This window comes from Fukomys damarensis, unplaced genomic scaffold (assembly GCF_012274545.1).
Source record: "Fukomys damarensis isolate Sample0158 unplaced genomic scaffold, DMR_v1.0_HiC HiC_scaffold_1, whole genome shotgun sequence".
Taxonomy (NCBI): Eukaryota; Metazoa; Chordata; class Mammalia; order Rodentia; family Bathyergidae; genus Fukomys; species Fukomys damarensis.
In genome coordinates this window covers 34,098,718-34,123,560 of record NW_022900913.1, presented here as the reverse complement: position 1 = coordinate 34,123,560, position 24,843 = coordinate 34,098,718, and the positions used below count along the sequence as shown (strand labels likewise).

At 35.5% G+C, this 24,843-nt stretch overlaps 1 protein-coding gene and 1 long non-coding RNA gene across 3 annotated transcripts in view; one reads left to right on the top strand and one right to left on the bottom strand.

Annotated features, from left to right (window-relative positions):
• LOC104866108 overlaps window positions 1–200 on the bottom strand; it is a 4,864-nt gene extending 4,664 nt beyond the window's left edge. The window contains exon 1 of the long non-coding RNA XR_781339.2: window positions 106–200. This is a non-coding gene — a long non-coding RNA (uncharacterized LOC104866108). The remainder of the gene's footprint in view (window positions 1–105) is intronic.
• Paip1 (poly(A) binding protein interacting protein 1) overlaps window positions 103–24,843 on the top strand; it is a 28,234-nt gene continuing 3,493 nt past the window's right edge. Inside the window, exons 1-9 of one of the 2 annotated variants that reach the window (XM_010629908.3) lie at window positions 103–224; window positions 490–656; window positions 9,415–9,600; window positions 13,010–13,122; window positions 16,860–16,971; window positions 18,541–18,666; window positions 20,164–20,270; window positions 20,986–21,103; window positions 21,743–21,797. In XM_010629908.3, coding sequence (XP_010628210.1) covers window positions 561–656; window positions 9,415–9,600; window positions 13,010–13,122; window positions 16,860–16,971; window positions 18,541–18,666; window positions 20,164–20,270; window positions 20,986–21,103; window positions 21,743–21,797 — 913 coding nt within the window. In that variant the 5' untranslated portion in view covers window positions 103–224; window positions 490–560. Of the gene's footprint in view, window positions 225–291; window positions 657–9,414; window positions 9,601–13,009; window positions 13,123–16,859; window positions 16,972–18,540; window positions 18,667–20,163; window positions 20,271–20,985; window positions 21,104–21,742; window positions 21,798–24,843 lie in introns of those variants that run through there. The other variant, XM_019208299.2, reaches the window with a different exon arrangement.

Genomic DNA, 24,843 nt, shown 5'->3' with positions numbered 1-24,843 from the left:
CCCGCGGCCTTGCGCGTGTGCCGAGGCCCGGCGTGCGTGTCCTCTGTCCCGCGGTTCCCCGAGAGCATCCCCGAGGGGCCCCCTCGTCACGGGGGAGGAACGAACCGGTGGGAAGGTGGCTGCCAGCTGGAATCCTTTGTGCCCCGGCTGGGGGAGGGGACGGCGCGGTCTCGGAGTTCGGGCGTCCGGGGAGGAAGTAACATCGCCGCCCTCTCCCCGGCCAGGTGAAGTGGGGCATGAGGCTTAACCAACTCCTTGAAACAGAGAAGGAGAATTAGCCCTCAGGCGTTCAATTGGGGGGCAAGTTTCTTCATAAAAGGGCTAAACCAAGTCTATTGTTCTTTTTTCTTTCAGGGTCTCTACATATTTTGGCCACAATCTTAAATTTTCTATTTAGTTCTTAAAAACTGGCGCTTCTCAAATGATTTCAGCATCTAGTAAGTTGTTATACAAAGGAATGAATGCATCTAACACTGCTTTTTTTCTTAGAACAAACAAGGCCCCTGAGAGCTCCACCTAGCTCACAGGATAAAATCCCCCAGCAGAGCTCAGAGTCAGCAATGGCTAAGCCCCAAGTGGTTGTGGCTCCTGTGTTAATGTCTAAGCTGTCTGCCAACGCCCCCGAATTTTACCCATCAGGTTATTCTGCTTATACAGTGAGTACACCTTTTTCCTCAAATCCTGGATTAAAACCACAGGAATACAGTAATATTATTGTTTAGGTATGCTGGTGCTTTCTGTACTGCATATTTGAAAACAATTCATTGCACTCATGGGAACATTGTGGCTCCTGTTAATGTCTAAGCTGTCTGCCAACGCCCCCGAATTTTACCCATCAGGTTATTCTGCTTATACAGTGAGTACACCTTTTTCCTCAAATCCTGGATTAAAACCACAGGAATACAGTAATATTATTGTTTAGGTATGCTGGTGCTTTCTGTACTGCATATTTGAAAACAATTCATTGCACTCATGGGAACAACTGATTGAGAAGTATTTTGTAATTACAGTTAAAGTATCAATGTAAACTTGAGAATAAGAATTCTTGTTTGGTTTACTGCAGTGTTTTTTTCAGCGTCTTTAGAGTATCAGCTAATAAATCTGATGTTAAGGACATTTTCAATTTCTAAAACAATATCTTTCCAAATTTTATGGACAGCTTGTTTATAGTGGCCAAGCAAAGCTGATTTAGTGAAGTTGTTAAATATTCATTAGTGGTTTAAGAGTAAACGTGACAGTTTTCTGCATATGGAAAAATTACACATCTAGGCTCATTTCTAGTGATAGTTCATTATGTTAAAATGGAAGTGTGATGCCAGTTACCTGTTGCAGAAATGTTGGAAGGGGTTTTGATAAAGTAATATAACCATTCTTAAAATTGGCCATATTTTTCTTAGTAGCAGAAAGCGAAAAGCACAGAGAATATCTAGAAAGGAATTTGTTACGCCAGGTAGGTAGACCCAGATGAGTAATTGTATAGCAGTGGGAGAAGAAATCATTTTACTAGGTTGAAAAATTGATAATACTTCAGCATAAAGCCCACTTTCCCGTCCTCTTACTTATATTGAAATACAACATAAGTGTACATAAAGATTAGCTAAGTTTTACAGAGTGAACACTCAGGTAATTACCTTCCCAATCAAGAAATTGAATGTGGTCAACATCTAAAGCCCTCTTTATCCTCTTCTAATTATTAATGATGCCCAAGGTAACCACTGCTTTACCTTAAGATGGTTTTGCTTGTTTTTAAAGTTATATAAATTTATATTGTTCCTCATATGCACTCTACATCAAAATTAACTCATGTTGTTACATAATTTGAGTTTGTCCTTATAACATTTTATTGCATGACCATATCAAAGTTTTATTTGCTGATGAAAAAGCTTCCATTTTAGGTTATTATGAATAAGATTTCTGTTCCTGTCCATGGCCTGGTAGACCTTTATTTCTGATTGATATATACCAAGGGGTAGAATTGCTGGAACATAGAGTAGCCAGCTTTAGTTAACATTGCCAAATAGTTTTCCAAAGAGATCATTTCACTCTACACTCTTGAGTAGTATATAATTGGTAGTTGTGCTGGGCAGCACTTGATATTTTCTATGTAGCTGTTCTAATAGGTATGTTATACTTAGTTGTGGATTTAGTTTGTATTATAACTAATGATTGGCACACTTTTGGGGGGCTTTTTATATTTGGTAAGAAAAATATGCAAAGCTGTATTTCAAAGAAACTATCCATTTTGTACCATATAGGAAAAAGTCTTGGGATTAAAAATAGAGTGTACACATAGCAGGAGGAGCAGTTGATTTGAGAACAGCTTTGATTCTTGTCAGAAGAATGTATTTGGCTCAGAGAGGAAAAGAACCATTAGAGAGTTCTATGAGTAGTTCAATAAACTCTTAAGGATGTTCACTGTCTAGCAGCTCCAAACAGTTCTCCATTTGTTTTCTTCCAAGTTGATTTCTTCTGTTTTATGATGGGAGAGATAACAGTCTTTCACAGTACTGTACAAAGTTAAATGACTCGGGGGCCGGGGATTTAGCTCAGTGGTTTTGCCGCCTGCCTTGCAAGCACAAGGACCTGAGTTCCATCCCCGGTATCAAAAAAAAAAAAAGAAAAAAAGTTACTTGACTCAGGACCTATAGAGTAGCATTATTATATCATGTTAGACCGTTTATTTTGAGCTAGTCTTTGTTATCCTCTAGTGGATGAGCTCCTTCTATGTGCTGTTTAACAGGACAAATTAAGGGCGGCGGATTTAGCTAAGTGGTCTGGTGCCTGCCTTGCAAATGTAAGGACCCGAGTTCGATCCCTGGTAACAAAGGGGGGGAAATAACAAGACAAATTATAAACTAGAAGACTGGCTTATAGTTTAAAAACTTTTAAAAAGCTTATTTTATTTTCTGTTTAAATTAGATGTTGTCAATCTGAATTTTCTGATTGGTTGAAACCATAGGATCTAGCCATAGTGAATTGGCATTCTGATAGAGCAGAAATTGGCTGGAGCAGAATAGAGGCACACCATTTGCTACCTGGCTTTCTTTATTCATTTGTAACCCACTTGGACTCCATAAGTATTCTGGTTTGCTAGAGTGGTCTGATGCATTTTATGGCTTTCCTGCCTTACCCTCACATTTACCTTCAGTCAAGGCTAAAAGTATTTCTCAGTCTGTTTAGTCATAAAACAGTAGAACCTCTTATAAGATCTTGTGAGGGAAGCTTTTCTTTATAATAACCATAATTTAGAGTTAGCTACATTCACTTATTCAACAAGTAGTTGAGTACTTAACCATGAGTCAAGTCTGGACATATAACAGCAAACAAAATAGACAAAAATTCCTGACTTCATGCAGCATCCAGTCTAGTGGTCACCCTCTTGCATTTCTATAAATTTCTTGAATTTGCTTTTTGTTCTTTATATGAAAATCAGTTGCTGGATATCCCTGAGCCAGGTCTTTCTTTTTTTGTTGTTTTTGGGGTTTTTTTTTTGTTTTATTTTGTTTTTTTTTTTTGGTACTGGGGATTGAACTCGGGTCCTTGTGCTTGCAAGGCAGACCACTGAACCACTGAGCTAAATCCCCGGCCCGAGCCAGGTCTTAAGAGTTCATTGTTTTAGCCAGGCACAGTGGCATACACCTGTAATCTCGGCTATTTGGAAGGCTGAGGCAGAAGTTGCAAGTTTGAGGCTAGCTTGGGCATTTAATGAGACTCTGTCTCAAAATAAAAAAATGAAAGAGCTAGAATGTAGGTCAGTAATAGAGTGCTCCTGGATTCATTCCTGGATACTTAAAAAAATTCTTTTCAAGCAGCCATTGTGATAATCTTTTGCTATACTTTGTTAACCCTTTCAAAGCGCCGAGCTCTTTTATCTTCAGTCCTTTCTTTAACCTTCTGCTAGAATTTATTTTTTATACCCTCTTAGCAGTGAATTGCTGTATCCATTTATTCCTTGTCTTTATTTCTCAGGCAAACCAGTATGCATTGATATTTATTGCAGTTTACTTACCAGTACCAAGCATTCTACATTTGTGTTCCTAAAGCATTTATTAAGAGGGAGAAGTCCTCTCTGCAAAACAAACAAAATCAGATTTTTCTTCCTAAGGGTATCCCTCTTTAAGTTACTGCCTAGTTTTTCCTCTGCCTTCCAGTAATAAGGTACTCTACAATGTAAACTTACTCATTATTAGCACTGTTTTACTTTTCACTGACTGTGCAGACCTCTGCAGTCTGATCCCCTCAGATGTAGTGATATTTTTTTTCTAACAGTTAATGATGCTGTCCTGATTTTTAAATCTATTGTCCTTTTACTTCCATTTTAGCTGTTGAACACAGAATGATCCATGAGCATAATATGATCTATCCACTTTAAAAGTATGAGAATGCTAGGAAACTGTGCTACGTGTCAGTTACCTTTTTTGAGACAGGATCTCACTTTGTAGTTCAGGCTGGCCTTGAACTTATGTCAGTCTTGTCTCAGCCTCCCGAGTGCTGGGATTACAGGTGTGTTCCAACATGCCTCCCCCTCTTGGTACTGGAAATTGAACCCAGTGTCTTCATGTTAAGCTACATCCCCAAGCCCTTTTTTTTTTTTGAGTTGCTAAATTGCTGATGTCCCCAGGCTGGATCAAACCTGTGATCCCCCTGCAGCCCCCCAAAATGCTGGGACTGTAGGTGTGAACTGCCATGCATGGTTAAAGTTACCTTTTTTAGTCTTTCAAAAGCTCCTTTTAACATTTTATAAAAATTAAGTATTTAAAATAGTGACTTTAGAGCTGGGCATGGTGTTGTGTGCCTGAAATCCTAGCACTTGGGAGGCTGAGGCAGGATGATTGCTTTTAGTTTGCCAGTCTGGGCTACATAGTTCAAGGCCAGCCTGAACTGCACAGCAAGACCCACTCTCCAAAAAAAAAAGATAACTGATTTTATTCTAATTTCTTTTTTTGTGTGTAACTCCTAACTCTCAGCAGCCATTATTTCTGTTCATATTTCAGTCTGTAAATTTATTTCATAACATTTAATATTAAGAGGATTACCTTCATTTATTTTCTCCTTTGACTTCTGTGGCATTACTTGGTTTACCCTCCCAACTTGCAAATCATAGTATTTCTTCTCCCGTCACATGTTAGTCCCTGAGGTATTTTCCATTTTATTACCTTCCTTGCTAATCCTGTCTTTCCATAGAATCTGATTACCTTCCCATGTGCTAACCCTGAAATCTAATTCTTTGAACTCTAAGCTTGTTTCCATTTGTTTGCCATCTTTATGAGAATCACATATTCAAACTCAATTATAAAACTGAAGAACTGGGCGTGCTTTTGCGTACCTATAATCCCAGCGCTTGGGAGGTTGAGACAGGAGGATTGCCATTAGTTCACAGCCAGCCTGAACTACATGGTAAAAAATGTTTAAAATAGGGCCGGGGATTTAGCTCAGTGATTCGGTGGCCTGCCTTGCAAGCGCAAGGACCTGAGTTCAATCCCCGGTACCAAAAAAAAAAAAAAAAAAAAAAAAAAAAAATGTTAAAAGCAGTTCATCTTCTTTGATTCCCTTCTTTCTAACTATCCTAGGCCAAAAACTTGATATATTGACACCTCTGTCCTTCATACCCTTACCCTGGCTCTGTTCAGTCCAGCTAGTTTAAATAGTCATGATTGTTCCACTGTCTCAGTATTATCTATGTCTTTATTCCCACTGCCTTGAATTATCACTGATGGTGAACCTTTTAGATCTTTCAGTGATACAAAAAGCCCATTGCATCACACATGCTGTAGGTTTTACGCCCTTGGCTTAGGTTCTCATTACTTAACAGTGCATGTATAATTCCTACCATGAAAGGTACATTTTCTAGTTGATGTCCTTCCTAATTGTTGCTGTATAATTCTAAGAAAAATAAGGTTTGAAAATATTCTTCAGCTTGAAAGCCATTTGACTCCACATTGAAGACTGAAGAAATTTGTGCTTTGAAAAGCCTGGTGTTAGAGAACTAGTTCAGGCTTTGATTCAAACATGTTGGGATGCCTGTCAGTTTGGAATACTCTGCCTCTTTTGTGCTTAAAATAAAAGGCTCTGGATCCAGCTTTCTGCTATATATATTCACAGCAGCTCTGCTTTTCTGTTACTTATCAGAATTTAGACTCTTTTTTTTTTAAATGCTGTTGACTTTATAAAAAACTGAAAATGCATTTTTGCCACAATGAATGACATTTGATAGAAACTGAAAATTAATAGTTTTAACTGGAACCTATAGATTTGCCTTCTGCCATTGTTAATAATGGTAGGCTACTATAAGTCTGCAAAACCAATTATAGTTAAATATATTATGTGTGCATTTTTATGCTTAGCAGTTTTAACCATTTTTCTGAGCATAAATATTTATAGTAGGAGCATTTCTTTACTCCACAGGTAAATACTGTTGTCCATTATTTGTTTTTCCAGAAATTATCTCTGCCTATACAAATAAATATCTTTTAAAAAATTGTTATGCTAAAATATGGTTGTATACTTAATTTTTCATTTAACATAGTGTTTTGGAGATATTTTTCTTTTCCTTTTCTTTCCTGTCCTTTAATTTGTATTGAGGATTGAATCTAGGACCTTCATACTAAACTACATCCTCAGCCCTTTTTTTATTTTGAGATGGTGCCTCACTAAATTTTTTTTTTTTTTTTTTGGTACTGGGGATTGAACTCAAGTCCCTGTGCCTGCAGAACCACTGAGCTAAATCCCCAGCCCCTCACTAAGTTTCTTAAGTCACCCAGACAAGGCTTGAATTTGTAACACTCTTGCCTCAACCTCCCTGAGTGTTGGGATTACAGGCATGTGTCACCATGCCTGCTTTGTAAATATTTTTTAATGGCTATATAAAAATATATCTGGTAGGGGCCAGGGATTTAGCTCAGTGGTTCGGGCGCCTGCCTCACAAGTGCAAGGACCCGAGTTCGATCCCTGGTACCAAATACATGTGTGTGTGTGTGTGTGTGTGTGTGTGTGTGTGTGTGTGTGTGATTTTCTTAAATGGCTATATGGTAGTCCATTACATGGATATACAGTATTTAACCAATTCCTTTAATGGATTGTTGAGTGGATTTCTTGGCAATGAACATTTGTATAGATAATGTCAAAGTTGAATTTTAGACTCCGATATTGCATACAGTATAGAGCAGTGATGGTAAACCTATGGCACACATGTTATAATGGGCTATTTGTATCACTGAAAGCTATAAAAGGTTCATCACCGGTATAGAGAGTAAAAATACAGTCTGATCTGTGCTCAGTTCTTCTAACTTGCTGTGAGACCACACACAAATTAGGTTGGTGTATAGTTCTTCTGTGCTCAGACCTTCCCGTTGCCATTTTGTCCCAGGCCTTTAGACCAGTCTCGTTAATGTGGCTCTAAGGAGATTACTAGGCCTGTCTGCCTCACTGACCTTGTGAGCTACCATTCTATCCTCAGTGCCTATGTTTTAGCCACCCTCTTGCTTTCACTAAGTACTTACCTCTTTGAGACCTATGTGTATCTTGTGCCCACTGTATAGGATATCTTTGCTCAGATGTCTCTGAGGGTAGATTTTTTTTTTCTGTCTCAATTTAGATTGTCTGCCCGTATTTTTTTATAGTGTATTTCAGTGTCTGAATATGTCTTTCATCATGGAATGCATGAGAAGAGGACTTTGTCTTATTTCTGGCAGACAGCATGTCTTGACAGTATTCCCAGCCCCTAAAACAGTCAGGCACTCACGAGGCACTCAGCACACAATACCAACAATAATCAATATGACAACTATTCTGCACCTGTTTCTTCTTATCGGAGGGATCCAGTGTATACCTTAGAATTTTCTAGGGTTGAATGAGATAATGCACGTAAATCTTCTATTTCAAAATCTTTTAAGAAACATTGAACGGTCATGAGTCTTTCTACTAACACTTTATCTCCAGCTTGCAAAATTTCTAAGGTATTTTTTTAACTATGTATTTTTTTATGCACTTGATAATGAGCATTAAGCCCTCTCAAAATGATTTCATACTAAATGATTTTTTGGGGGGGTACTGGGGATTGAACTTCAGCCCTGGTACTTATAAGACAGGTGGCAGAAACACTGAGCCAAACCCCCAACCCCATACTAAATAATTTTTTATTTTTTTAAACTGGATCTCACTCTATGTAGTCCAGACTCATTTTGAACTCACTTTGTAGCCCAGGCTGGCTTTAAAGTCTCAGTGATCCTCCGCCTAAGTCTCCCCATATGCTGGGATTACAAGCATGCACCACCATTCCTGGCCATACTATATGATTTTTCATGTGGCTTCTAATACGAGTCTATTTGGAAAAGAGTAAATTGTATCAAGCAGTATTGGTATTATTTGAGGCAGGTGGTGAAACCACTGAGCTAAATCCCCGGCATTAGTATTGGTATTATTTGAGCATAGCTATTAGGTAAATTTTAACATGCTTTGAATTATATTCCAGGCATTGATAATGGGAAGGTTGCTGTTCTGGCCTGATTGATAACTTTTGGCAAAACTTGCCTCCTCAGCCTCTTGCCATTAATTATAAAGTTGGCAACTACCAAAGTGAAATATTTCCAGTGGTGGAAAAATAAGTTGGAAACTACTTAATCTTAAGGTTTTTTAGAAACCTAGATGTAGCAGCCAAAAAGTCTCCTGCCATTTACCCAGTAATGAAATTTTAAACTTTAGCAACCACAGGCATTTCCCTGTCCTTGGGGATTAACCAATAGATAACAAAGCTTTCTAGAATTTTTCTTTGCAATATAGGAATTTTCAAACATCTATAAGAATGTAAGGCATAGTATTGTAGATCTCCCTAGTCTAAATAGTAAGCTACATGTGGCTATTCTTACTCATATATCCCTAGTCCATCATTTCCTCCCATTTTGAAGCAAATCATAGATTTTATTTTTATCCATAAAGATTAAATTCTTAATTTTTTATATTGGTATTATAGCAAAATTGGTTTAAACTTTCTCAGCCATTTTCTACATTTGTCAAGATTGAGAAGACAATTACTTGTCTAGTTAAATAGAACTCTCCTGGTACAACCCAAGAAAGGATAGCTTGGTACAGTGGTACCTGAATTTATGAACTGAATTTGTTTTATGATTTGGGGGCAGATGGCTGCGTTTGTGTTTGTATGGGGAAGATTGCCATGGTCATGTTTGTCACTTGAGTTATAGTTGGCAGAATTAGTGTATGGAAGAAAAATGTTGCCCAATGCTTGTGTTAGACTTAACATATGTTAAAAATTACCATGAGAAGGATCCTTAAACAGTTATTTATGCTAGAGACATTCCAACTTAAAGGCACTGCATATTTTTATCCTGTTACATGGATTAAAGTTGTTTCTTTGTGTATGTGTGTGTCTGTTTTGTGTGTTTTGTTTCTTTCCTTTAGGAATCCTATGAGGATGGTTGTGAAGATTATCCTACTCTGTCAGACTATGTTCAGGAGTTTTTGAATCATCTTACAGAGCAACCTGGCAGTTTTGAAACTGAAATTGAACATTTTGCAGAGACCCTGAATGGCTGGGTTACAACAGATGATGCTTTGCAAGAACTTGTGGAACTTATCTATCAGCAAGTAGGTTGGCTAATAGCATGCAGTATTGTCCTTGAATTCCAAGGATGATGGTTACTCCTTAAGGGAGGCCAGGTTTATGTTCATCTGTCTCTGCACTTGGTAATTCTTTATGGTTTATGGGAGCTTTGAAATCTGTCTTGTATGAAATTTCTGTCATTGGAGATCCTGTCTCAGAGCCAAACTGGACTGCCAGTCCACCTGTGTAGCCATGGCTTTGTACAGGCAATATTCATTGCTGTAACCAAGATGCTATAAACATGGCAGAACTACAGGAGATTTGGGCTAAGCTTAGGGGAAGACTACATAAGTATCAACTTTTTTTCTCTCTCCCGTTTTGGAGGATCTGAAACTTAACACAAAAGAATAACACAAAAGAATGCAGCTGTTTTTTCCTGTGTGTTGAATTATTGGAGGAGCAATTATTATTCCTCTGTGTAGTATTATTGGAGAAGGGAAGAAAAAAGTCTTAGAACATTCTTGCCTCATAAATGAGTCTTGTAAAAAAACCAGACTGAAAAATGGGTTGTCCTGAGTCTTAACATTTTTACTTGTCTTAACTTTAATTTTAAGGATTTATATCTTAATTAAGTCTTAATTTCTTGAAAGTTTGTTGAGTTTTTTTTTGTCGTACAGTGTTTAGTTTTCAACTTAATCTGTTTACCACTGACATAAAATGCTATTTTAGTAGTGAAAGTATGAAGTAGATAAAACACTAGCTTTTTAATAAAATTTTTTGTCATTGTGAGACTGGTCGGAAATAGCTGAACAGAAATATAAAGTTTAGTGTTCTTTGTCATTGCTAAAAGAGCAACTTAAATTAAGAATATATGGAAGAGTGATCATGATAGCAAACCAACCCTGTCTAATGTTTCATTTGGCTGCTTTCCCAAGTTGCAGGCTGTTACTGAACCACAGTGACATAGCCATCTATTGGGTTTCAGGAACAGCATGAGTTTTAGGAAATAGAACTGCTCTGTCCTGATTCTTACTTTCTGCCTCTACGTGGATTGAAAAGGAATATGAGATAAGAAAATGGAAGAAAATACTTCTTGCTTTTCTGATTTCTCTAGTTTCTCAGTAGGATGCATAATCCTAGTTCCTGATTATTAGGCTGGGTGGATGATCTGTAACCTACCTGATGAGCTGTATGATTGTCTCAAGGCCAGTTCTTATATGTACTCAGTGTTAACTATTTGTTTTCAGGGATACATTGATTGAATATACAAGTTTATCCATAGCTTTTATGTTTTATTAAAGTAATTTACCGACTTACAGTAGAGGACCTATTATAAAAAATGATAGACTAAACATAAACATTCACATTTGATTCCACCTTAAATACCATTGAAATGACTGGGGATTTGTAAAAGGTAGAGATCCAGTAAGGACAAAGAAGATGGAAAAAGTTAAAAGCCTAGTTTTGAGGATTAGAAAATAGATAAATATTTGGTAAGTGACTAGGTAGATCTAAAGTTGAGTTGCAGACCAGTGAGGTAAAAAAAATAGACTTTCTACATCTTTTTGTAGCCAGTGTGAGGTTTTATTGTAATCCTTAAATTAACAAAGGAGGTACTCCCCCACCAAAAAGAGCAGATACAGGCAAGGGAATAGGTAATTCTATAGGAGAGGCTAAGTAAATTATCTACATGATGGTGAAAGGTGATCCCAAGGCATTAGCTATTAGAGTAGCTGGGGTTAACTGGAATAAGTCAGAAAGCTTCAGCAAAGATTTCCCTGGTAAATTAAGCATACCTATGTTTGAACATGCTTGGAATAAATTTTACAACCTAGCTAAGCTAATGAATATAGGGCTAGGGAAAATAAAATTGTTTTAAAAAGGGAAGAATTGGGCCGGAGATGTAGTTCAGTGGTACTGCTGCGTGCCTCAAGCTCAAGGTCCTGAGTTCAATCCCTGGTCCAAAACAAACAAACAAACAAAAAAAAGAATTGATCTAGTACATGCTTCTGGTGCCACTGAAAACACAACTAAAATCATAAAACCATATTGGTAGGTGGTGGATAAGAGAAATAGTGGAATGAGGAGGCTTGAGTAGGGCAAAAGCTCATGTTCCATGGTAGTACCTAATAAATACATTTAAACTGAAAAATCATGCAGTGTGGAGAACAGAGTCTCAAGTCTTTTCATCTGAAAGAATTGAATGTGGTTATCTGTAGGAGAAAATTGGGGTGCAGATAAGAAAGTAGAAAATTTGAATGACAGCCTTGTAGAACTAAGTCTTTGAATTATGAGTGTGATAACTTCCAAAAGAAAAGGAAAACAGACAAATGCCAATAATGGGAAAATATCAGTTAGAATTCCTTTTGTTAAGCATATATAGTGTCAGGAGAAATCAGTCTTGCCTTTTTCGTGATATGTACAGCATCACCTGTGATCAAGGAAATAATTAGAAATAAAAGATAAAATAACTATAAAGTACTTATTATATGACAGCCAGTGCTAAGCACTTCACATGTAGTTAACCCATTTAATCCTCAGTGGTTGCAAGTTATTTGTTTTAACCCCATTTTATACATATCTGAGCAGAGAGGTAAGTGACTGACCTAAGGTTACCACTCCGTAGGAAGTCAAAGAAGCAAGAGGCCATTTGTTAGGCCCAGAATCTGCAGTTGATTACCTTTAGGATCTTGGCTGGCCTTTAGCCACTTTGTGTGTTTTATTACCTAGTATAGGTGAAAAACTACTTTCTTTACTATTATCTTTAAAAATTGTGATTAAAGTTAAACCTCCTGAGTGCTGCTTTGGCTACAACATACAATCTTTGCTATGTGTGTTTTCTCAGCCTTTTTTTTTTTAAATGGCTCATCTGTTTTTATTTTCTCTTTACCCCAAGCATTGTTGGCTTGCTGTTTAAATGTTAGCACCTTATGCAGATACAGATAATCACCTCTTCAGAAATGAAATAGAAGCTCAGGGAGGTTTATGGATGTCCAAAGTCGCAATGTAGAATTCTCAAACATCGTATTGTGGACTGATAGACCTGTAAATCTCTTGTCCCTGAGAAGCACCACTATTCAGTAGTTTGGCAGCTGTTTTCTTCATTTATAATTGTTACTGCCATGCAATTGGGTACATGTTCATATTTTCAGAGGGAAAAGGTTAGTATCAAGATATCAGTTGCTTTCTGGTAACCTCAGGTCAGTTGAGTGGTGGTGGTAAGGGTGAACTTGCCTTAAGCATTTTTCTTTGTACTTGTGGTTCTTGGTATAAAATTGGGAGGGAGAGTAAACTTAATTTCCTCATACTTAAACAAAAAAACTTACCATTTTCCTATACAATATGGTTACTTTTGGGAACCAGAGTGTTTTTTTCCTTTAAAATGTTGCTAAATGTTTGCATTAATAATATATATATTATATATATATCATACAAAACTTTTCTTTTTAAAAGGCCACATCTATCCCAAATTTCTCTTACATGGGAGCTCGCCTGTGTAATTACCTGTCCCATCATCTGACAATTAGTCCACAGAGTGGCAACTTCCGCCAATTGCTACTTCAAAGGTCAGTGTGAATATGAAATTGAAGGAAAACTACTTTTAAATATACTAGAATTTGACCATTCCTCATTTCTAAAGATTGTATGTTGCAGAAAATTGCAAGAGAAAGGGTAGACCATTTTAATTTGCATAATAAAAGCTTATAGTCAACCATATCAAGTTCTTTTTCCCTGTTATGATCTCTGCCTTTGGTTTTGTATTTAGAAGGGCCTTTCTGAGATGTCAGAAATGCTCTCGTAAGAGTACTTTTGACATTCTGGTTTGAGAAAGGATCTAATTTCATTAAGATTAGAATACAAGTGAATAATTCATTTTTTCCTGATTGATTTGAACTACCTTTATTGCTATTTTTAAATTTGAATTTTAAATCTAGACAGTTATATTTTCTTATTTAATCCTTCTATATACCATATAAAAGCTGTGAAAAACCTCTTAATAATTTAAGTATATGGTTATTAGTTATCTATTTTAAGTCTTGCTATGTCATCCAGGCCAGCCTTGAAGTTACTATGTATCCAGGCTGACCTTGAACTCAAGATCCTTCTGCCTCAGCCTTCAAGTGCTAGGATTAGAGATGCACACTTTTAAACCCAGCTCTCTCCCTTTCTCTCTCTCTCCCTCCCTCCCTCTCTCTCTCCTCTCTTCTGTCTCCTCTCTCCTGTCTCTTCTCTCTCTCCTCTCTCTTTTAATGAGACACAGGGTCTTGTTATGTAGTTTGGACTGGCCTTGAACTAGTATACCATGTAGCCCAAGCTGGCCTTGAGCTCAGCTGATCCTCTTGCCTTAGCCTCTCATGTTCTGAGATTATAGGCATATTACACCACACCACACTTTCTCCCATTCTTTTCTGTGGTTATCTCCTTTGCTTTATTATTTTTATCCAGTGAACTCTAAAATCAATGTTTGAGTTATACAAACATTGGCAGTATTTGTTAGATATTTGAGGGACAGTATTAAACTCATAAGCTAATTTAAAGAAAATAATTTTACCATTTGAGTAGAATTATATTAATTGAGTAGAGTGCCAATAATTTATCTTTTGATTTTTTTTTTATTTAGTATTACTGGGGTTTGAATGTAGGGCCTTGTATGTGCTAGGCAAGTGCTCTACAACTGAGCTACATCCCCATCCCTTTTTATTTTGAAACAGGGTGTTGCTATGTTTTCAGGCTGGCCTCCAACTTGGGATCCTCCTGCCTCAGCCTTGAAAAGTAGCTGAAATACAGTCATGAACCACTGCTCCTAGCTAGCTGTCTGTTCTTTAAAGATACTTTTAGTGTGTCTAGCCATTTAAAGGCTCTAGGTTCAATCTCTAGCACTGGAAAAAAAAGTGAAGTTGGTATTTCAAATGCTTATGTAAAACATTATTTGTGATGCTTTGACAGCTGGAGCACTCAGGAAAAAAAAAAAAGATGGTTCTTCTCTTACTCTTTACACCAAATTAATTTCCAAATACATATTCAAAGACTCAGGTTGAAACAATAAATTCATTATTAAGGGTGAAAATTGAGAAACAAAACTCTTGAGTTGGTAAAGCTCTTTTCAGTAAGACATGGTACCCATGGGTCCTAAAAAAAGGCATTAACAAATTTAGTTATATGTGGACTATAATAGTTGGCATAAATTTAATGAAGTGAAAATAGGAAAGTTTGTAGCACATGACACTAAGCTTGTTCATATAATACTTATTAAAAAGAGACCTTTTAGAAATAAAAACACCAGTGTCTTAATAGGAATATTTGGGATGCCTCTGGGTAGGTACAATTCAGAAAAATACAGTTTTTTAAAAAATTACCTGTAAAGAAATGCAAATAATAGCTTCTAGACAACAAATGAAATGGAAATGATAACTTCTTGGTAGTTTTAGGAGCAGAATGTCAGAAAGGCTGCTTTATTGCATTCCTCAGTGCTTTTTTACCCTAGCTGTGCCTTGCAGTTGCATAGAGATTTAAAATAGGGCTAAAAAAAAATGAATAAATAAAATAAAATAAATAAATAAATAAAATAAAATAGGGCTGAGACCCTGCCCCCACCTTGGAAATTTATGTACAGTAGTTGATCAGTAGAAGCGGAGTTGTCTTTTTTCCTTTTGTTTTTAAGAGACATTCTTCTGGCTTTCTTTGATCTTTGTATCCCTCCCTATGTACAGTTCTATAGTACTATAATGCTGTAAAAGACACTAATATAGACAAATACTAATGATACAAGTAAAAAACAGCATAATCCTAACTTACTGAGAAATGTATACTTTGAAGAAAGACCAAATGAAGTTACAGCAATTACCTCTTGGTTGTAGTGGTATTAGGGGCGACTTTGATCTTTTTTTTCCCTGTTTTTACCTTCTTGAAAAAAGTACATTGCTCTTTTATAATTGAAAATGCATAGCTTTAAACAGCTTTCACCTAGATAATTAGCCATGTAAAAGGAGAAGGATTTACTTTTCAAAAGCATCATGTCCTAGTGTACAGACTAATGATTTTAGCATTTTGTAAAAGAAAAAAGTGGTTTCATTGAAACTAACCTACAAAAAGAAAGGAAAGAAAACAGCCAACAAGGTGCTTGGATGGCTGAGTTGGCAGTGATTAACTGGTCTTTTCCATTATTAGTCAGTGCATTCTTTCTATGACTATTCCACCTTTTTTTCTGGTGGGGATGTATGATAAGATAACATTTGATTCCAACAAGGGGAAATTTATTTAATAAAGCTTGTGAATACTAGAAGTGGCTACATAGGCACTATAAGCCATGCTGGGTTTGTAATTGTTTCAGACTGACCCAAGGTGAATATTTGGGCAATAGATAATTTCTTTGGCTTTGTTAATTTAAGAAAAAGAAAGAAAGAAAAAACATAAAACTGGTTGTATGGAAGCCATTTTGTCTCCTTAGTCTTTTCACTTTTGGTCTTTAGAAGATAAACTATCAAAAATCAGTTTTGCCAGGCCAATTACTTCCGCAGAATTTTCTTAACACTTTATCAATAAAGAAAAAAATACTTAACACCAAAATTATAAACTTACAAATCCACTTTAGTACTACCAGTAACTTACTCCATAATTCACTTATGAAGACAATGACTTGCTTATTGCAATTAAATACCTTGTAGAAAGTGTGATTAAAAGCTCCAAGATAATTTTGTTGTTGTTACCTGTGTGACATTAGTAGGACAAGAGAAAATAAAACAAGAAAAAATGAGTTATTTTGATGCTTTACGTTTCAGTTGGAACTAGAAATCAAATTGTTTTATACAATCGGTGTTTTTTCCACACTGAAATGAAAAGTATAAAGATTATGAACTTAAATTTTTATTTACAATTTATTATATACATGTATTTTAAAGACCTATTTCAAAAGTTCTCACATCCAAAGGAGTAGAAAACTTTATAGAGATAATTTGGTTAAAAAAAATGCTTTCTTAATCAAAACCCCAAAGAAAAGATGAGCCCCCACCCCATTTTGTTGCTAGTATTCGCTGAACCTCATTAAACTTCTGTAGATTAAACTTGAACAAACTTAATCTGATCATTTTATTTTTTGCCATTACTAGTTTCTTAAGACTGGGAGTCATAGTATGAAAAGATAAATGCCAAAGGGGAATCTTTCTTCTTGATTATGTAATGTCAGGGCATTGGGTTATTGTGCTTGCCTCTTTTGCTGTGGACAACCAAACAGATAAGTGGCCATCTTGTTTGACTTTTTAAAAGACAAAGCAATGTGAGATTGTAAAAGATATGTCTTTATTAGATGTCGGACTGAATATGAAGTTAAAGATCAAGCTGCAAAAGGGGATGAAGTGACTCGGAAACGGTTTCATGCATTTGTACTCTTTCTGGGAGAACTTTATCTTAACCTGGAGGTAAGAAGACATTTTCTTTATAAGTACTAATGGAGACTGAAAAAAATTGATCTCAATAAGGAATTGTTCATGTTATACTTTTATAACATCAAATGTGAAATGGGAGATTAAAAAATAAATTCAGTATGCATTCACAGTAGTCTATTTTTATTTATTTATTTTTAAGTCTGTATTTTAATGAAACTTCTATGACATTTGTTTCTTCTGCTTATAGGCAGGATGTTAAATATAATTACTGAGCTTTAAAAAACTACTCTTAGGAAACTAGTATAAATGTGAATATAAGCATTCAAGAGATGAAACTGTTACCTTTGAATCCTTAAATCATGAATGTTAATATAATTAGATACTGACTTTCACATAGCAGCTCAAAATAACTTACTACAGAATACAAAGTCTTGAGGGAAAATGATAGAGATGAGAGTTTACAGCTTAACCCAGAATAGTTTATTGTTTTTTTGTTTTTGTTTTTTACTTATTTTTTAATTAAGTGAAAATTAAATATGGTATACACTATATTTTGATGTATAGTGGAATGGCTAAATCAAACTAGCCTGTTTTATCTCATAGATATATTATTTTCTGATAGAATACTTAAACTTAGCAATTTTCAAGTATACAATACATTGTTTTTAACTAGTCATTATGATGTACAGTAGATCTCTGGAACTAATTTTTCCTGTCTAACTGAAAGTTTGTGCGCTTTGGCCAACATCTCTTTAGTCCCCACAGTCCTCCAACATAGCTCTTTTGTCTTATTATATATATTAATTTTTACATAAAATGCATGGGTACAAATCCATAGCTGAACATATTTATAAATTTAGGTGTTACACTTAATCTGTATAAGCCTACATATGAGGTCCAGTAATAAACACTGATGGATGAATTTAGTATCATAAACCCTGTACTTACAGTTGTAAACATCAGTAGACAAATGAATCTACCATCGAACATGCATTTTCATCAGTGTATCTGTTTAAAAGTTCTATATCCAGTCCAATGCCTAATTTATTGTCATATTTTAATAAGACTTAGTTTTTTAAAAATCTCATGCCTTATTTTTTCAGTCTGATTTTTATATAAGACAAAATATGAACACCAATTTAAAATAGTTAAGAATGCTATTGGCTTGGGAATTTATTTAGCTCAATGGCACCATGCTTGCCTTACAAGGTCCTGAGTTTGATCCTTGGTACCACCCCTCCCTGCAAAAAGAATGCTGTTAATGATCTGATCTGTTTTGAAGGTTGAGCAGGAAGATTGCAAGTTTTCAAGCAACCTGGACAACTTGGACCTTTTGTCAAAATAAAAAATAAAAAGGGCTGGAGATGTAGCTCAATGGTAGAGTGCCCTGAGTTTGATCCCCAGTATGTGGTGTGAAGAGGCGGTGATGGCCATTGCACATTTCCTACATGGAAGTAATGATCCCAGATCTTTGGGGAATGTGAACATAGTGTGTTCCTATGGTTTTTGTATTTAACTACAACACTTAATTTTTCTGACACTTTGTTAGATACTTACATATCTTATGGGTTTTTTGTTTTTAATTTTCTTTTGCTTTGAAAGATCAAAGGAAGCAATGGACAGGTTACAAGAGCAGATATTCTTCAAGTTGGTCTGCGTGAATTGCTGAATGCTCTCTTCTCTAATCCAATGGATGACAACTTAATTTGTGCAGTAAAATTACTAAAGGTAGGTTTAAAAAAAAAAAAATTGAACAGTTTTACCCATAATGTAGAGTGAATGAATTCAGGATTAAGTTTTTAAAGTTAAAACAGTACAATAAGTACTTGTATATATAAGAAGTGAGATTTAGAAGTGAAAAATAGAACTTGTTCACTCTATATTCCCTTTTGTAAATTCCCTTTCCATATCTGTGTGCTCTGTAAATATGATCTAATTCTGTTCTGGCTCTTCCCCCTACCCCCACTTGCATGGCACACAGATTTAGCTCTGTATTGATCAACTTTTTTGAATCCCATTGCATTAATATATATTATGCATCCTATTAATGAATTATTTTCACTTTAGCCCCTGAAGCACTACCATAATCTTGGTTTTATATGTATAGATATTTCTGTAGATTAAATTCCTAAACACAGATTTGGTGGGTCAGTAGGCATGTGTACTTTGTATTGACAAGTAACATCAAATTTCCTTCCAAATACTAAACCAGAGTATACTTTCAACAGTAGTAAATGAGTACAGTACATCTCTTTCCCCATATTTTGTAGCGATAGATTTAATCAGTCTTGGTTTTTGTTTTGTCATAGATTGAGTAAAAACAAAACCTCATTTTACATTTCACTCTTCTGATCAGTAATAAACTTAAGCATTCCTTCATATTATCCATTTATTAGTTTCTGTGAATTGCTTTTTTCTTAATGGAACTCTTTTAACTCAAAGCTTCTATTTTTATTGCATATTTTTAAAAGTAATGTGTTCAACCCAAGTATGGTGACATGTGCCTATAATCCCAGTACTCTGCAAGGCTGTGGCAAGAGGACCACAGGTTTGAGCCAACCTGGGCAACTCAGTGACTTAGTAAGACACTGTCTCAAAATAAAAGAGCTGAGGATATAGCTCAATATGAAGGCCCTAGGTTCAATCCCCAGTACCAGAAAATACAAAACAAAAAAGTGACATGTTCATTAAAATTTAATAGACTGTCTTAACCATTACAATTTTTTTGTTGTTGTTCTGGAGATTGAACTCAGGACCTTGTGCTTGCAAGGCAGGCGCGGTGTCACTGAGCTAAATCCCTGACCCTGCCATTACAATATTGATACCAGCCATGACGCAAAACCCATAATTAAAGTTCTGCCACAGTTTTATTCTTTTACAGTGGTACATTGGTTCATGAACTTGATTATTTCCACAATTCTGGTTGCAATCTGAGTTGGATGAGAACTGAATTAAATTCAGCAGTTAGGTTTAATGTTGATCTAGGGGAAATTTGATTCAATTCTTGTCCAATTTGGTTGTGGAGAGAATTGAGTTCATGATCCAAGGTACCACTATAGTTTGTCTCAGTCAGGAAGAATATAGAAGGTATGGAGGTCTATAAATGTTATTAGACAGATGAAGAGTATTTGGGAATATTTAATCTACTGTATGTTTGAATTGTAACTAATGTCTTTTCAGAATTTCTGTACCACTGAATTTTTTATTGACATCTGGCTTCTTTAGTTGACAGGGTCAGTTTTGGAAGATGCTTGGAAAGAAAAATTAAAGACTGATATGGAAGAAATTATTCAGAGAATTGAAAATGTTGTCCTAGATGCAAACTGCAGCAGGTAGGAAAAGAAACTAATAGATCTCAATTTTTTGCCCCTTTGTGCGGGCAGGGGGGTTAATCTGCTGTATACTTCATCAGAGTAATTGAAATCTTACAGACTGGTTGACAGAAATATTTAAAGATACAATTTTACCAGGGGCTTCTCACTGATTATTTTTGTTATGTTACATTTTTAAAAATTGAAGTAGTAAGATTTTCCTTTTGGAAGATATGAGTCTGATGAAAAATCAAATGATTTAGACTTCAGGGTTAACAAATACTTCTGTATAATAAAGAAAAGAATTTTTAAAAGATAATCATTGCTTTTAAGAAGTAGTCACTATTATGTGGAACACATTTCAATGCTGTTTTTAAAAAATTAAAATGAATTTATAACATTATAGGAAATACAGTGTACCCTTGACTTATGAACTCGAATGGTTCCTGAAGGCTGGTTGTAACTCAAGTTGGTTGTAAGTCAGTATAGCTGAGAACTGAGTGTTTACCTGGGTACATGCTATAGATTACAAGAGGCAGGTGAATCTTCCAATAACCTAATTAAACCAAGTAGTTTGTCAGGCCATTCGTAAGTTGAAGGACCACTATATCTTGACAAAGTATTGGGTGTACATATTAAATTAGAAAATAAAGTTTTAGGAATCCATGGGATATTTCAGAGCTTTATAACACATATAGTGAATACATGTTAACTCATTTTGGACTTTTACCTTCAGAGATGTAAAACAGATGCTGTTGAAGCTTGTAGAACTCCGGTCAAGTAATTGGGGTAGAGTCCATGCAACTTCGACATACAGAGAAGCAACACCTGAAAACGATCCTAACTACTTTATGGTAAGCCAGTGTTTATATTTTAAATTTTGTGTATTGCTTGAACTTTATATTGACATAGGATTGATAGGAGCCAGATACCTGGTAAATAAAGAGAAAGGAACCATCCAGAGAAAGATCAGTCCCCTACAAGGGAGATTGATAGATTTGTTCTTGAGTCAGCATAGAGATGCCAAGGAGGAGATTTTCTAGAGGATTCATAACCAAAGTACACCATTTCAGATTGTACTTCACATGTTGTAGTAAAGTAAAAATGGTGACTAGGCCAGCGATGACCAGGACATTTTGACATGACCAAATACAAAGCAGCTATGGAGGAATGTTCCCACATTGTTCTTGGCAGTTCTTAAGGAAAGGGGGAAAACATGGCCTAAATGAGCTGATGTTGAATCCTAATATACAACAGAAAAAATTGATCAGGAATGTCAGATATTTGAACTTCAGGAACATGAGATTACTAGAATAGAAATCCAAAAGCCATAGACTTTTCTCGGTGAAGTGGTTGGTAGGAATTTAAGATTTTTTTTTTTTTCTTATTCTTGCATTATCAAGTACAGAAGAGTGACATCAGCCATTCTGCACTGATTAATTTACTTTTTAAAAATTCTGAATGAGAAATTTTGTTACTTTGATTCACTCTAGAATGAACCAACATTTTATACATCTGATGGTGTTCCTTTCACTGCAGCTGATCCAGGTATGTCGTCTTGTCATTTTCACCCCCACATGGTTGATAAAGTAGTAAAGTACAGAAAACCACTTTTTACCAGTACAAATGTAACTTTTTTGATGTGTTCACTAAGCTAAAATATTAGGTTTTCTTACATAGAGTATTGACAGCAACTTAAGCCATTTCAAATTGAAATCTGTGCATACTGTGTTTTGTCATTCTGCACTAAGGATTTAATGAATTACATGCAGCCACTTTTATATTTTCTTTTGCTATTTTTTTTTCTTGCTATTTTGTTTTTATACTCTTAAACTTTCAGGTGGTTAGGATGAAAAGGAGAGATGGTTTTTGTTCACAACATAGGCAGAAAATTACATTAGGATGGATTGCTACTTGTAAATACTTAAGAATTGTAATTTCTTTAATACATGGCAATTCAGAGTTAATTAAAATCTAAATGTCTGAATACCACCCCTCACAGAAAAGGGTCATTTATAGACAGATTGCTTTAATTTTGATGAATGGGACTGAAGGGTAAACAAAAAATTTTCCCACTTAACTATAGACTACAACTACCTTATGGTTGAGATTTTTCTTTTTGAATAGACGGCATTAACTGATGTGTGCCCTAGTACAAAGGAGTTTCTTTAAGGTGAGGAAGTAGAATTAAGTTACAGTCTGTCACATCTTCAGCTTCACTACGTGTTGCTAAATTGCTTTCCAGTGCAATTATGCCACTTTTTATTTCCACCAACAGCTTATGAGAGTTCTGCTGCTTATCCTTGGAGACACTATCAAACTTTTTTTTAGTCCAATTGTATGAATTTGTCTTGTCATTTTATTTCCCCACCTGGTTAGATTAAGTCTTTTTCTGTTGACCTTTTGATTTCTTCCTTTGAAAATTGTTTGCCCTTATTTTTGTTGGGTCATTTGCCTTACTGATTTGTGATTCCTTAAATAGTCTAGAAAAAAGTGATCCTTAGTCGGCTTAGAGTTTTTTGTCTTCTTCCAATATGGCTTTTCCCATTTTGTTTATAATGTCTTGTAATGTAGTAGCTTTTAGTTTTAATATGAAACTTAATCTAATTTGTGCTTTCTCTGATTTTACTTAACTCAAATTTCATTTTCTTCTAAAAAAAAAAATCTTACTTTGCTGCTTTTAACATTTAGATCTTTAATCCACCTGGCTAATCTTTGTATGTCACAATTAATAGGAATTAAATATTTTTTTCCATAGTCTTTTCTCAACAAAAAGTAGTAACTCATCCTTCTTTCTTTAGTTATATAAGCTTCCTTTGTTCCTCTAATTACTCTTGTCTTGCTGTAAGTTTTGTTATGTCTGATAACAGATCTTTCCTCTTATTCTTCAATTACATTGATTTTCACTTGTTCATTATCTGTCTAGTTTGTGTAGTATCTTATTCTAGCGACTTTTGTTCATGGAAATTGAATTTGGTTTATCAAAACTAAATTTTGTTTTTGCACTTCATTCAGTTTATCTTGACCGTTTTTCTCATTTATACATGCTTGCTTTTGTTTCATGTATTTGTTTCATTTTCTTAATTCTAACTCTGATCACTATTCTGATTTTCACATATAGGAAGGAAATTGTTTCTTTATGTCATATTTCTCTTGCAAGGTCATGTTTGGCCATTTCTAAAGCTTCATTCTGAAGTGATTTCAAACTTCCAATAAAATAACAAATGTAAAAACTGTACAAAACATCCATCTCCCTTTTACCTAGGTGTATTTTTTTTTTTTTCCTCTATAGTACTGGGGATTGAACCTGGGATCTTTGCACTAAGCTATATCCTTAGTCCTTCATATTTTTTGAGACAGGATCATGCAAAGTCACTTGAGTTCTCCAGGCTGGGCTTGAACTTGCAATCCTCCCTCCTCAGCTTCCAAGAGTACCAGGCTTACAGGGGTATGCATGCCTGAGTCAGATGTACTTTTTGTTAACAGTTAAACTGAGTAATTTATACTCTCTTCACACATTCTTAACTATTTGAAGTTACATTTATTATGGCTCTTTATTAATGCTTTAATATTTTAACTTTGTTTTTCATTTAAAATGTAATAATTGTAGGAATCTATTAAATAGATTTGCTTCTGCTGAAGTGACAGGGTTATCTAGTGACTAGGAATAGGATTTTTGTGTTTTTTTGTTTTTTTCATAAGGGTTCTTTATGTGAGCAGTAGAGATTTGAGGTTCTGGTCCATTGTTTCAAATTCTTGGAGACCAGTTTCTTCAGAGTACCTGAATTCCACTCCAAGCTCATTCAGAAGGCAGAGCTTCCTTCCGTATCTGTCTTTGCCACTCCACTGAGCTGTGTGTTTTTGTTTTTCCTAGCACACTTTTGCTTAAGTTATTAACTTTTTGAAGTTCCCTTGTTTGTACAGAATGATATGAGTATGGAGTATGGATTCTATGTTCCTGTTTTCACATAGACTCAGGACCTTGATGTTGATCTTGTGTGAGGTTTTTGTTTGTTTGTTTGCTTTTTGTTTTTTCTGAAACAGTGTCTCACTGTGTAGTTTAGGCTGTCCTTGAACTCACTACATAGTTCAGCATGGCTTCAAACTTGCAGCAATCCTCCTGCCTCGGCCTCCCAAGTTGTTGGGATTACAGCTGTGTGCCGACATGCCTGGCTTTCTTTGGGTTTTTAAATCCAAGTCCCTAGTTACTGAGACCAGAACCATCTCTCAGCTTTCCTGTAGCAGCTATATGGACAACTTTTATTTGTTTTCAATTATTATCTGTTGCCTTGACTTTTTTAGGTGATCTGATGTAAGAAAAGAAAAGGCCTTATCTACTATCTCAAGCATTTGTAAGGCCTGGCATGGTGGCACAGGCCTTTGATCCCAGTACTTGGGAGGCTGAGTCAGGAGGATCACTATGAATTTGAGGCCAGCCTGGGCTATGTAAGGCCAGTTTGAATTACATAGCAAAAACCTCAAAAAAAAAAAAAATCAAGAATTTGTAATTGAAAGGCTTTATCAAAGTGATCTGTAAATTGTCAACACTGGAAGTTATCAACTTTTTTTTTTTTTTTTTTTTTTTTTTTTTTTT